Here is a 15,382-nt window from a genome sequence, read left to right as displayed (position 1 = left end):
TCAGTGAGTCATTCTTCAGACCCAGATACCCTTCCCTAACAGGGTGCATTTACCCCTCAGTGTGCTCTGTAAACTACAGGGTGCATGTTTAGGGGCATTTTCAATCAACGTAATAAAAATGATGCAACAAGGAACAGTATATGGACACCGTAAGCTCAGCGGAGGTTCTAGAGCAGTGGTCCCCAACCCTGGTCCTCAAGTACCCCCAACAGTGCACGTTTTCCAGGTCACCCGGCAGGTGCACTCATTATTCAGGCACATTTGAAAAGATCCACAGGTGGAGCTAATTATAGCACTTGTGATTCTGTGAGGAGACAAGGAAAACATGCACTGTTGGGGGTACTTGAGCACCAGGGTTGGGAACCACTGTTCTGGAGTGATCGTAGTCTGGGACTGTACAAGGGGGAAATAACTACTAATAATTACAATGCAGTCACAACAATAAAAAGCAGTCAGAGTAATATTCCAGGGGGAACTTAACACATTTATATTAAAATTAAAAATGTACTTGCAAAAGGTATACTGGTTCTAAAGGTCCATACACACTGGGCGACTATGCCCAGTGTGTATGGACAGTGATGATCACTATCATTGCTGGGGGGGGGGGGGGGGGGGGGGGAAGCCACTCAGTGCATACACACTGAGCCGCTTTCCCCTGCCAGGCGTTGTCAGCAGGGGGGTGATGGCGGCTTTGCATAGCGCAGCGCTATGCAAAGCCGTCCTCAAAGCTGCTCATCTGCTGGTAATACCACCAGATGAAAGGCTTTCCCGGCGATGTTGCGGGAGCGCGCAGCAGCGCTCACTGCTCATCGCTGGGCCATACACACTGGGCGGCTTTGAGCTGAAAGCCGCTCAAACTTGCTGTTGTGAGAGGCTTTCAGTTCAAAGTCGCCCAGTGTGTAAGGGCCTTAATGGATCCATTTACTAAGCCTTGGAGGTCAATATAATATGGTCAAAGATGGTGCAGGTGCGAGAACACCCATATTTTTTAAAGCGGCAATCATTTACCAGGCAAAACCATGGTGGAGAGGCACAAACTAGGCATAGATAATGTACCAGCCAATCAGCTCTTAACTGCCATGTTAAAGGCTATAGGCCAGAATAAATGCACCAAGCTTCAAAATGTGATAAATAGGAGAGTGATAAACATCCTGCGGAATGGCTCATAACTGCCATTTTTAAAACATAGGGCGAGCTGTACTAAACCTTGAAAAGTGATAAAATGGAGAGTGATAAACCACCAACCAATCAGCTCCTACCTGTCATTTTTCAAACACATCCTGAGACATAGCAGGTTGGAGAGGATTGGCTGTTGGTTTATCACTCTACATTTTATCACTTTTCAAGCTTAGTACATCTGGCCCATAGCCTGTAACGTGGCAGTTAGTTCTACTTTGAGAGAACATGAACATTACTAATCACACACAGGGTTTAATGTACCAAGCAGTGAAAATGGAAGGTGGGGACTTGTGTAGTAATTGCCCTTAGCAACCAACCAAGGTCTACCTATGATGTTATAGAGCAGGCCTGGCCAACCTGTGCCTCTCCAGATGTTGTGAAACTACAAATCCCATCATGCCTTGCCACAGTTTTGCTATAAGGTAGTGTTAATGTGGCAAGGCATGCTGGGATTTGTAGTTTCACAACATCTGGAGAGCCACAGGTTGGCCTGTCCTGTTATAGAGGGTTACTTAAAAACTACTTCCTATAAACTGATTGGTTGCTAGTGGTCCACTTCACCACTGGTCCATTCTATCTCACTACTTCATACATCAACCCCACAGTTTTTACAAGTATATACAGTATATGGTATTTTGTTTATAAGCATGTAAGCTTGTGAGCAGGGCCCTCCTGCCATTTTGACTGTATAACTTCCCAATCAGTTTTATCCCGATTTCCAATTATAAAGCGAAACAGAACTTGCTGCGCTGTATAAGAAACTGTTAAAAAATAAATAAAAATCACCTCAAACCGGATATCCGTTAAATCGGTCACTCCTTCATAGTAAAAGTTATCGCCAACAGACACAATGAAGTCGCCCCCCCAGTTGGAAATGGTTTCCCCCAGCTGAGATGCAACCAAAGTCTGCTGCTTGGTGAAGTAAGGAGGAAGGGGCAGCCCTCCCCAGTCGCCAATCACCACAAAGCGAAGAGAGGGCTCAGGGTCCATCACTGGGTAACAGAGCGTCTTCCCAAGCAGGGACAAGACAACGGCCAACAGGACAGCAAGCTTCTCCATTTGGGACCTGGGTGAGAGAACGAGGAAGGATATTTAGGTGGGAATGAAACAGGATGGGTAGCATGAAAACATTTAAAAAACTTGGACAAGCAGTATGCAAGTGTTGGTTTTAATCTGTCAAGTCAACCACCAAAACTTTCACCTGAAAATTTTTACAGAGATTTGACACAAACCATAAACTATTAAGAGAACAAAAAGGTCTAAAAAACCCTGGCAGTGTATTGTAGGTCATGTAATAGGTTGAGCAGTTAAAAAACCTATTTCTTTACTAACCTGCGTCAGAGCCAGCCTTTGCTAATTTGATACCGAGGCAAGATTTTGGTTGATGCCCCTGAGCATTGTCGCTAGTTTTTGCCCCTGACCTATTGCTCCTCATTCACATTACAGTACACTGTATTGATCCTTATACACACACACAACCACACAGTAGTGACCTTCATACACATTATAGCGACCCTTACACATGCCACACAGTAATGCCCCTTACACATTATACCCGCAATGTCCTTAAAACACATAATGCCACATAGTAATTTCACTTACAGATTATGCCATACATTAGCAATGGCCTTATACACATAATGCCACTTGCATGTTATACCACACAATAGTAATTAACACATATACAGATGTAGCAGGCTACATCTTTGCCCGGCGCCCGCCAGATCCCTTTCACTGGCGAGCGCCGGCGATAGGGACTAGGACGCACGTGCATCGCACTCGCGCCCCAGTATCACGGCGGCTGGGCAGAGTCTCCCTGCGCCCAGACATATCAACCGGGATTCATGTCGGTTTCCACTTAGCTGTATCCTTATTGATTTACCAAACATATGGTCATGTGCAGCAGCAGGTGACAGAAATATGTGCACAGGTGTGGCAGCTGCGGCCTGGAAACCTGTTATCCCGGTCACCCTGACAACCAGAGGGGAAGTGATTTATTTGCTGCTCAGTGATCATATGTCCAACTGCCATTTCCTATTATCTTCACTGGGGCAGATGCAAGAAGATGTAAAATGTGATAAGTGGAGATTCATAAACTGCCAACCAACCAGATGCCGTCTGTCATTTTTCAAACAAAGCCTGTAACAATGCAGCTAGGAACTGATTGCTACTTTATCTCTCTCCACTTTTCCAGGCTTAGTACATCTACTCCATTACTGCGAGTGGGAGCAAGTGTAATGAGACAGACCTGGGCGATTTTCAGAATGATGCCTCATATTGGACAGGGGCCACACATAGCGGTCAAGTGGGTCCCGTGCAATGCTTGTCAGGAAGGAGGCTGTGTGGGTCACACAGCGTCTTGGCCGTAACTGGCCAGTGCCAATTGGATTTCAAGTACAACACAGTGCGTTACAGACACACTGTCAAATATATGTGTTCTCTTGAATTCCGGTCATCCTGCCGTGTGCTGTGGTCAGATCCAGTGGATATGGCACCGCCACATATGTGTGGCTGGCAGCATGGGAGACTGTCAGTCCCCTTCCTGCCAAGCAGGTCCCGCTGAACAGGCCTGCTTGACTGCTACGTGTGGCCCCAGGGTGAAATACTTGATCACAAAAGCACCCAAACATTACACACACACACACACACACAAAAAAAAAAACACACAAAAATAACTAACGTCATTTTGCAAAAAAAAGAGATCCTTTAAACCTGTACTGCTTGGGGTGGGGGGCAGCCATGAGGGCAGAGTTTGGGGGAACAATAATACATAGCCACTTGGATTTTAAATTCATCTGTTTGCATACCTCCCAATTGTCCTGATTACCATGGGACAGTCCCAGTGTTTGGGAGGAATGTCCTGCAAGGCAGGAATGTAGCATGGTGGGGGGTGGGGACAGTTGGGAGGACCAGGTCACTCGCTGCTCTGCTTTGAAAAGATCCACAGGTGGAGCTAATTACTTCACTTGTGATTCTGGGAGGAGATCTGGAAAACATGCACTGTTGGTAGCCCTTGAAGAAAGAGGGGTTTATGTACTAAGATGGGTGTTCTATTGAAGATTGGATGTTGCTATGGGAAACCAATTAGATTCAACTTCTTTATTTAGCACCATCTAGAAGATTCTATAGAATCTGTTTGGTTGCCCATTGTACATCCTATCCTCAATAGAACTTTGTGAATAAACCCCAAGGGAACCACTTGTATAAAAGGCTGACTGCCAAAACATTGACAGTGTCTATATATGCCAATGGTCGACATAAAAGAGTCAACATGATTTTTTTAAAGGTATTTTTGGTGTCAGTTTGTTGATGTCAGCACATGGATTAGTGTACTGCATACTCTTGCATGGCTCTGCTACCGCTGCTTTGGCACAATTTACCATTTCCAAAAAAAAAAAAAAAGTGAAAAACCCCATGTCGATGAACATGCTGGTGACCCAATGACCCTATCCCACCCCTCTTGCCTATTCTATTTCAGGTTGGATACTCAGACCCCCTGCCTCAGCTGACCTATTGTGTAGCTGCCTGCAGACGCTGCATTTTTCCGTCACAGGTCAATAACCTCAGTACAGGAACATGAAGCGTTTGTAGCTGACCTCATTCCGTCACATGACTCCTTATCAGGCAGCTTTGTGAAACACGGACGTGACATTTAGTGTAAATATGCAATTCTGTAAACCCGTGACATGACATCGGCGGGGATGGGTCATAATATGTGGACAGATATTGATTTGTGGGGGAAGGTCATCCTGGCACAGTTAGTTAATATGGCTGTGCACATATGGCAACTGCTAGTGTGCCGCGGCACAGCGACCGAAAAACGCTGTATTAGACCTGCACCAGAGCGGATGGTACCATTTGTCGAAGCGAGGGGGTGGGGGTTTCTCAAATGCAGATTTTTATATATTTTTTTATTTTCCATTTCTTTTACATGACTCATACACTGAGGGGTAAATTTACTAAGATGGGATTGCCCATAGCAACCAATCAGATTGGATCGGTTTTACTCTAGAAGGTGCTTAATAAAAAAAAAAAGGAAGTAAACTCTGGTTGCTATGGACAACATCCCATCTTCAATAGAACCCTAATCTTAGTAGAGTGCCTGAACCTTTTTTAAGTCGTGTATTCACACTGAGATATTGGCAAATGGCCAAGTTTGACTAGAGCTGTCCATACACGGGGCGTTTTTGTGGTGCGATGCGCACATCACACACACCACAAAAAGTATGTGCGGCGTGTCATTTTTGTATTAGATCACATCGCATCCAGTACAGAAAGCCCGCTGCAGTAGGACACCGCTTCTTGTACTAGATTTGCCCTTTCATGCACATTAAAGGTCCATACACACTGGGCGACTATGCCCAGCATGTATGGACAGCGATGATCGCGTTCATCACTGCGGGGAAAGTCACTGAGTGCATACACACTGAGCGGCTTTCCCCCTGCCGGCGGAGGGAGGGCGGCGTTTAGGGTGACCAACTCATCCGTTTAATCTGGGACACATATTAATTACACAGGTTCTGTGGCAGTTTAAAACCAGGTGAAAGCCAGCCACAGAACCTGTGTAATTAATGTGTCCCGGATTAAAGGGATGAGTTGGTCACGCTAGCGGCATTGCATAGCGGAGCACTATGCAAAGCCATCCTGAAAGGCGCTTATCTGCTGGTATAACCAGCAGATGAATGGCTTTCCTGGGGATGACGTGGGAGCGCTCACCACCGGGCCATACACACTGGGTGACTTTGAGCTGAAAGCCGCTCAAACCTCCTGTTTTGAGCGACTTTCAGCTCAAAGTCGCCCAGTGTGTATGGGCCTAAAGACTCGCATCTAGCCGCCAAACTTTCAAGCGTTCCCTGAAAACACCTCTTCAGGCAAACTTATCATATTCCAGAACCTCCACATAGCCTCCAGTAGCATTTATATCTAATTGCTTCCCTTCAGGACTGTCCTGTAATCTGATGGGACTGCCATGCTATGGAAGCCTATCCTTGTGTATCCATCCTATTATTCCTATAGATTGTAAGCTTGCGAGCAGGGCCCTCCTGCCCCTATGTCTGTCTGTTAATACAGTTTGTAGCATGACGGTTTTCAATTGTAAAGTGCAACGGGTTATGCTGTGCTATATAAGAAACTGTACATAAATTACATAAAACAGACAGGACTGGTCAGGGCCACACTCGCCACTCCAACTCAGGAGTCATAACTACAGACGTGCACCCCATCACAAGGGATACAGCACAGTAGGGACTTCTTGCCTTATCTTTCCCCCTGTGCACCTCTCACCCGCTTGCTCCCTACTGTGTATGTATATGTGCAGTGCATTTTATTTAGTACTTGAAAGTGTTTGGGGGCAGTGTTTTTGATTCATTACTTGCAGTGTATTTGTACTTCTGTGGGGGCCATTGGGTTTAATTACTATGGGGGCCACTGTGTTGTTTTTTCCCTCTGGGACCCTGATGGTGTGCCTTGGCAATTTAAAATCTTTTTTGCATACCCTCCAACATGACCCATTGAATTCGTTACACAATGCTCTGTTTCTGGATGTCCCTGGTAATGTAGGATTGTCATCACCTGTGTTGAAACACCCTTCTCGTCTATTACCTAGTTCCACACAGGTGCATTACATTACCAGGGAAGTCCAGGAGCAGAGCATTGTGGACCGAATGCAATGGGTTATGTTGGAGGGTATGTTTTTGGTGTGCTGAGAGTTGGAAAAACGTAGAAAATCACTGGATACATACTAATTTTTTTGGTACTCTTTACCTAGCACGGCGCCCATCGCGGGCATTGAATGCACTAAAAAAAAAAAAATCGGGTGCGACGCGACCGACGCGATGCCCGCGATTTCCCATAGGGAACAATGTTAAATTTCTCAATTGACCCGATTTTACTGTTCAATGCCTCAATTGACACGATTTTTCCATAGGAAACAATGTTAAATGGCCCACAGAGGCCAAATAGCCACCCTGAAGTGTGGAATGGCCCCCACAATTGTTAACGCCACCCCACGATAAACGTGAACCCGAAGCGTGGCGAGCGGCGGCGGTACGCGTCCTACAACCTTTTCATACCCCCACTATCCACGTCGGCGTGGAGTTGAGAATAGAATAGTGTGGCGAGCGCAGCGAGGGGACGCGGATACCTGTGAAGCCCGCGAAGGGACGCGTTTACCTGTGAAGGTATCCGCGTCCCCTCGCCACGCTTCGGGTTCGGTGGCTCGCTGCGCTCGCCACACTATTCTATTCTCAAATCCACGCTGACGTGGATAGTGGGGGTATGAAAAGGTCGTAGGACGCGTACCGCAGCCGCTCGCCACGCTTCGGGTTGACGTTGATCGTGGGGTGGCGTTAACAATTTTGGGGGCCATTTCACACTTCAGGGTGGCTATTTGCCCTCTGTGGGCCATTTAACATTGTTTCCTATGGAAAAATCGTGTCAATTGAGGCATTGAACAGAAAAATCGGGTCAATTGAGAAATTTAACATTGTTCAATATGGGAAATCGCGGGCATCGCGTCGGTCGCGTCGCACCCGATTTTTAGTGCATTCAATGCCCGCAATTTTTTTACCTGCGATGCCGTGCTAGGTAAAGAGTACCTTTTTTTTTTTTAAGTGCACAAATTTATCACTTCCACTTAAATTTCATTTGAAAATCGAATATTGTGAGCATGGTGTCTAAGGAGGATGACTAGGTGCTGCAGTGAATGTGTGAGTGGGGGATGGGAGATATAGGACATGCCTGAGCATGTGATGTGGGCCTGTGTGAAAAGGCATTTCCTGGAGTGTGTGAGAGTTCTACCACCTACAAGCACTGGACATGGAAGGCTCCATCGGATAGGCGTTCCATAACAATGACTTCCACCCAAATGTAAATGAGACCCATAGCATCAAGATGCTTTTTAGGCCTTGCTCATGTATTACATGTGGTTCCATACAAGTGGCCCAGAGAAGCCTTATTTTAAAATGGATGTAGCCTCAGGGATCTCATAGGGATGCAAAGGAATGGCCCTGATGCTCCCATGTAATGCACTGCAGCTGCCAACGTGCCAGCGTCTGTGTGCATCAGTAACCAGCATCACAATAATACGGTTGTGTGTTTGTGTATCCATGTGTGAAGCCGAGGGAGTTCCCAGGCGTACATTATGTAACACAATGGAGGCCAGTACGAATAGCACAAAACCAACATAAGGTAAACAAAATACAGACTTCTTGCTTGCATCCCCATACAGACACATTGCCTGGTCTCGAACGGTCATGCTGGCACTTGTAGTGCCACAACACCTGTTAAACCACATCTATAATGTAAACACACACACACGAACAAAAGACACAGTTGTCTCACAGTGCAATGATTAAATAAACAATGTTACTATTATACACCAGATAGAATAAGGTTATATATATATATATATATATATTATACAATTTGTTACATAATTGTGTATGGTTGTAGTAGATCTTACCTTACACCCTGCACACTGGCTCCTGCTCCTTCTGGTCTAACTATTCACATTTAAAGTCTCTTGTCCTAAATAACACCGGCACAATACCTCACACCCCTCACCCCTCCTGTCTCAAATTACCCAAGGCGTTATTATCACTGGAGGCTGACACACCACAACTTCCTTCAAACTACTGCAATAGCCAATCACAGCCTGGCCTGCAATCTGCTGCATTCACCCAAACTTCTTCCAGTCTCTTCAGCATTCAGTATGTATGGGACAAAAGTAAACTCGTTATTAGTGTCCAACTCCAACCTGCACACACAGCAACACACTGGGCCCAACCTCTAGCACACAGGGCCGAGCTTACATATAATAGTACACAGGGTCCAGCTTACATATAATAGTACACAGGGTCCAGCTTACATATAATAGTACACAGGGCCCAGCTTACATATAATATTACACACACAGGGCCCAACCTCCACACAGCAGCACAAAGGGCCCAGCTTACATATAATATTACACAGGGCCCAACCTCCAAGAGCGGCACAAAGGGTCCAGCGGTACTTGTGGAGTATCACGGCTCCCATCGTATGGCATCGTATGCCATATGTAGTGGCATACGATGCGATACGATTTTTACAGATTTTTGAGCATTTTTGCTCAAAAATCGTATGCGATCGCATCGGATGCCATACGATGGCATCCGATGTGATGCGACCCGATTACGATTTTTACCGATTTTTGAGCATTTATGCTCAAAAATCGTATGCGATCGCATCGGATGCCATACGATGGCATACGATGCGATGCGATGGCACCCGATTTTGCACTGAAATGCATCAAAATGCATTGAAATGTGTATTAAACTAGTGAAATGCCCCCAAATGCCATTTTTCATAGTGCATAACCCCCACTATCAACGTCATCCCGAAGCGTGGCGAGCGGCGGCGGTACGTGTCCTACGATTTTTTCATACCCCCACTATCCACGTCGGCGTGGAGTTGAGAATAGCGAGCGGACGCGGATACCTTCACAGCTATACGCGTCCCCTCGCGGGCTTCACAGGTATCCGCGGGGCTCGCTGCGCTCGCCGCGCTTCGGGCTCGGTGGCTCGCTGCGCTCGACACACTATTCTATTCTCAACTCCACGCCGACGTGGATAGTGGGGGTATGAAAAGGTCGTAGGACGCGTACCGCCGCCGCTCGCCACGCTTCGGGTTGACGTTGATAGTGGGGGTGGTGCACTATGAAAAATGGCATTTGGGGCATTTCACTAGTTTAATACACATTTCAATGCATTCTGATGCATTTCAGTGCAAAATCGGGTGCGATCGCATCGCATTGCATGCGATTTGATCGTATGCGATGCGATTTTTAGCATACGATCTGCATATGATGCAGGTCGTGGGAGCCGTGATACTCCACAAGTACCGGCCCAGCTTACATATAATAGTACGGAAGCGGTACATCTGTCAGAATGAACTTAGGTCTACAGTCATTAGGTCGACCCCACTAGGTCGACTGGCAGGAAGGTCGACCTGACTTAAGGTCGACATGGGCCAAGGTCGACATGACTTAAGGTCGAATTTGCATAAAGGTCGACATGAAGAAGGTCGACTGGTCATAAGGTCGACATGGGTTTTTCACTGTTTTTTTATCCGAATGTCGACACAGTCGACATGGACACAGTTGGCAATGAGACTCGGACCCTCGCATCGCTCGCTTCGCTCGCAATGCTTCGGGCACGGTGCCTCGCTGCGCTCGGCACACTATTTTATTCTCCCACCACGCCCTAGTGGATGGTAGGGCATGAAATACCGCCTGTACATGTCGGCTCAAAAAACAGTGAAAAATCCATGTCGACCTTATGACCAGTCGACCTTCCTCATGTCGACCTTTATGCAAATTCGACCTTAAGTCATGTCGACCTTGGCCCATGTCGACCTTAAATCAGGTCGACCTTCCTGCCAGTCGACCTAGTGGGGTCGACCTAATGACTGTAGACCTAAGTTCATTCTAATAGATGACCGCCTCCCAATAGTACACAGGGCCCAGCTTACATATAATATTACACACACAGGGCCCAACCTCCACACAGCAGCACAAAGGGCCCAGCTTACATATAATATTACACAGGGCCCAGCTTACATATAACATTACGCAGGGCCCAGCTTACATATAACATTACACAGGGCCCAACCTCCAAGAGCGGCACAAAGGGCCCAGCTTACATATAATAGTACACAGGGCCCAGCTTACATATAATAGTACACAGGGCCCGGCGCACACATAGCAGCACCCAGGGCCCGGCCTGCACACACAGAGCTCTGTGCACTCATAGCAGCACACAGAGCCCGGCCTGCACAGAGCAGCACCCAGGGCCCGGCGCACACATACAGTAGCAGCACACAGCACCTGGCCTGCACTGAGCAGCACCCAGGGCCCGGCGCACACATACAGTAGCAGAACACAGCACCTGGCCTGCACTGAGCAGCACCCAGGGCCCGGCGCACACATACAGTAGCAGCACACAGCACCTGGCCTGCACTGAGCAGCACCCAGGGCCCGGCGCACACATACAGTAGCAGCACACAGCATCTGGCCTGCACTGAGCAGCACCCAGGGCCCGGCGCACACATACAGTAGCAGCACACAGCACCTGGCCTGCACTGAGCAGCACCCAGGGCCCGGCGCACACATACAGTAGCAGCACACAGCACCTGGCTGGCCTGCAGCAGGGGGTTCTGCTGAGTCTCTGCTGCTAATCTTCCCATGGTCACTCACATGCAATACACGGAACCCAGATGACATACTGCTGATGGCTGCGTAATCACCAGACTCTCCTGATAACAGACTACAACAGCTTGCAGATTTCCACAAGGGCTGCACAAAGACAAACAAAAAAAAAATCAGCTATAGAAGTATAGAAACATAATCCGAGCATTTTATGACAAAAACATGAAATAAAGATAATTAAAACCAATTGCACATTACCATCATTACATTTGTATTGGGATATGGTCGACAGTATAAAGGTTGACGATGGGAAGGTTGACAGTCAAAAGGTCGACATTACTTTCTCAATTCCTTTTTTCAAAAACATGAGCTATTTCATCCCCTACCATCCCCTGCGGCATGGGGGGGAGAACAGTGTGCCGAGCGCAGCAAGCTGAGACGGTGGCCATGTTGACCTACGTCGACATAGACACAAAAAAAGGTTAATCATCATGTTGACCTTTTGACTGTCAACCTTCCCATTGTTGACATAATACTTGTGTCGACCTTCTGACCCTGTCGACCTTATTCATTTGTCGACCTAAGCCCTGTCGGGATACGGTCATATTGTTGACCCGACTTAGGTCATTAGGTCGACATTGTTGGGTCGACAGGCAACAAGGTCGACATGTGTCTATGTCGACATGGTTTTAGGTCGACAAATGCGTTAGGTCTTCAGGTCGCAAGGTCGACATGGGTTTTTTTCACTGTTTTTTGAGCCGACATGTGCCGACAGGCGGTATTTCATGCCCTACCATCCACTAGGGCATGGTGGGAGAATAAAATAGTGTGCCCGAAGCATAACGAGCAAAGCGAGGGGCTGCGGTTGACGTCCAACTGTGTCCATGTCAACTGTGTCGACATTCAGGTAAAAAAAACAGTGAAAAACCCATGTCGACCTCGCGACCTAACCCATGTTGACCTAAACCCATGTCGACCTAGAACCCTGTCGACCTTGCTGCCTGTCGACCCAACAGTGTCGACCTAAGTCAGGTCGAAAATACGATCCACACCCGTCCTGTCGACCTTTAGGGGTCAACCTAAATTATGTCAACCTTCATACTGTCAATCCTATGGCCTATACCCATTTTATACCATGTTCTCATTGCCGCCCCTGCAAAATCCTGGGTTTTTCTTGCCGGATTTTTGGGGGGCACAGAGCTTCTCAGCTCAAAAGACCCCCTTCACACTGCACCTCAGACCCGGGAATTTCCTGTGTCTGCCCCTTTCACACTGCTTTCCATGGTCTGCCTTCCAACAAGTGTGTGGAATGTAATAGCAGCTTTGATTGGCTGTTGGGAAATTTGTACTAATTACTGTGATTGGCTGTTTAACCCCTTCCTGACAGAGCCAGTTTTTGCGTTCCTGACAGAGCCCTTTTTTTCAAATCTGACATGTCTCACTTAAGTGGGGATAACTTTTTTTTGCTTTTACTTATCCCAGTGATTTTGAGATTGTTTTTTCGTGACACATTGTACTTCAAGTTAGTGGTAAATTTGGGTCGATGCAGTCTGTGTTTTTTTGTGAAAAATACCAAAATGTCGTAAAAAAATGGAAAATTTAGCAATTTGCTAAATGTTAAATTTTCTGCTTGTGAGACAAATAATCATACCACTCAAAATAGTTAATAACTAACAAAGACCATATGTCTACTTTATGTTGACATCATTATTTCAACTTCCTTTTAATTTTTTGGGACACTAGGAGGCTTACAATATGAATAGCAAATTCTCAAATTTTCAAGAAAATTTCAAACACTGATTTTTTTAGGGACCAGTTCAGTTCTGATGTGACTTTGAGGGACTTGTATGTGAGACACCCCCATAAATGATGCCATTTCAAAAACTGCACCCCTCACAGTATTCAAAACAGCATTTTGGAAGTTTGTTAACCCTTTAGGTGTTTCACAGGAATTAAAACAAAGTGTAGGTGAAATTTCAAAATTTCTTTTTTTTTGCAGATTTGCAATTTTAATAAATTTTTCTAAGGAACACAGTACATTTTACTAGAGAAATGTGACTGAAAATTGATTCCCCCAATTCTTTTGTTTTCATAAATATCCTATATGTGGCCCTAGTGTGCACGGTGACCAAACCACAGGCTTCATAATAGAAGGAGCACCTACTTGATTTTGGAGCCTCCTTTTTATGAGATTATTTTTTAGGCACCATGTAGGTTTCTAGGCACCATAAGATGCTAAAAGTTAGGAACCCCCCCACAAGTGACCCCATTTTGCAAACTACACCCCTCAGGGAATTCATCTAGGGGTATAGTGTACATTTCAAACCCCCAGGGGTTTCACCAATTTTGATACAAGTGGGCAGTGAAAATGAAAAATTACATTTTTTTACACAAAAATGCAGTTCTGGCTCCAAATTTGTCATTTTCAGAAGGTATGAAGGAGACAAAGCACCCCAAAATCTGTGCCCCAATTTCTCCCGAGTACGGCAATGCCTCACATGTGACCAAAAAATACCAGTTGGGTGCATGGCAGGACTCAGAAGGGAAGGAGTGATTTTTGGATTTTGCAGCACAGATTCTGGTGGAATGAATGGTGGGTGCTATGTTGCACCAATACAGTGGAACCCCCCCACAAGTCACCCCATTTTGCAAAGTACACCCCTCAGGGAATTCATCTAGGGGTATAGTGTACATTTCAAACCCCCAGGGGTTTCACCAATTTTGATACAAGTGGGCAGTGAAAATGAAAAATTACATTTTTTTACACAAAAATGCAGTTCTTGCTCAAAATTTTTCATTTTCAGAAGGTATGAAGGAGAAAAAGCACCCCAAAATATGTGCCCCAATTTCTCCCGAGTACGGCAATGCCTCACATGTGACCAAAAAATACCAGTTGGGTGCATGGCAGGACTCAGAAGGGAAGGAGTGATTTTTGGATTTTGCAGCTCAGATTCTGGTGGAATTTTGGTGGGTGCTATGTCGCATTAGCAAGACCCCCAAAGCACCAATACAGTGGAACCCCCCCACAAGTGACCCCATTTTGCAAACTACACCCCTCAGGGAATTCATCTAGGGGTATAGTGTACATTTCAAACCCCCAGGGGTTTCACCAATTTTGATACAAGTGGGCAGTGAAAATGAAAAATTACATTTTTGTACACAAAAATGCAGTTCTGGCTCAAAATTTTTCATTTTCAGAAGGTATGAAGGAGACAAAGCACCCCAAAATCTGTGCCCCAATTTCTCCCGAGTACGGCAATGCCTCACATGTGACCAAAAAATACCAGTTGGGTGCATGGCAGGACTCAGAACGGAAGGAGTGATTTTTGGATTTTGCGGCTCAGATTCTGGTGGAATGAATGGTGGGTGCTATGTTGCACCAATACAGTGGAACCCCCCCACAAGTCACCCCATTTTGCAAAGTACACCCCTCAGGGAATTCATCTAGGGGTATAGTGTACATTTCAAACCCCCAGGGGTTTCACCAATTTTGATACAAGTGGGCAGTGAAAATGAAAAATTACATTTTTTTACACAAAAATGCAGTTCTGGCTCAAAATTTTTCATTTTCAGAAGGTATGAAGGAGAAAAAGCACCCCAAAATATGTGCCCCAATTTCTCCCGAGTACGGCAATGCCTCACATGTGACCAAAAAATACCAGTTGGGTGCATGGCAGGACTCAGAACGGAAGGAGTGATTTTTGGATTTTGCGGCTCAGATTCTGGTGGAATTTTGGTGGGTGCTATGTCACATTAGCAAGACCCCCCAAGCACCAATACAGTGGAACCCCCCCACAAGTGACCCCATTTTGCAAACTACACCCCTCAGGGAATTCATCTAGGGGTATAGTGTACATTTCAAACCCCCAGGGGTTTCACCAATTTTGATACAAGTGGGCAGTGAAAATGAAAAATTACATTTTTTACACAAAAATGCAGTTCTGGCTCAAAATTTTTCATTTTCAGAAGGTATGAAGGAGAAAAAGCACCCCAAAATCTGTGCCCCAATTTCTCCCGAGT

At 46.0% G+C, this 15,382-nt stretch overlaps 1 protein-coding gene across 5 annotated transcripts in view; it reads right to left on the bottom strand.

The window, feature by feature from the left end:
- ACP5 (acid phosphatase 5, tartrate resistant) overlaps window positions 1-15,382 on the bottom strand; it is a 35,362-nt gene that overhangs the window by 3,409 nt on the left and 16,571 nt on the right. For 2 of the 5 annotated variants that reach the window (XM_083185198.1, XM_083185196.1), the window contains exon 2: window positions 1,966-2,245. In XM_083185198.1, coding sequence (XP_083041324.1) covers window positions 1,966-2,238 — 273 coding nt within the window. In that variant the 5' untranslated portion in view covers window positions 2,239-2,245. Of the gene's footprint in view, window positions 1-1,965; window positions 2,246-8,641; window positions 8,951-11,410; window positions 11,510-15,382 lie in introns of those variants that run through there. The other 3 variants (XM_083185194.1, XM_083185197.1, XM_083185195.1) reach the window with 3 other exon arrangements.

The sequence above is a fragment of the Crinia signifera genome, chromosome 4 (assembly GCF_055691185.1).
Source record: "Crinia signifera chromosome 4, ASM5569118v1, whole genome shotgun sequence".
NCBI classification, from domain to species: domain Eukaryota; kingdom Metazoa; phylum Chordata; class Amphibia; order Anura; family Myobatrachidae; genus Crinia; species Crinia signifera.
The sequence above is the reverse complement of the archived record's forward strand: the minus strand, read 5'-3'. Positions and strand labels throughout refer to the sequence as shown.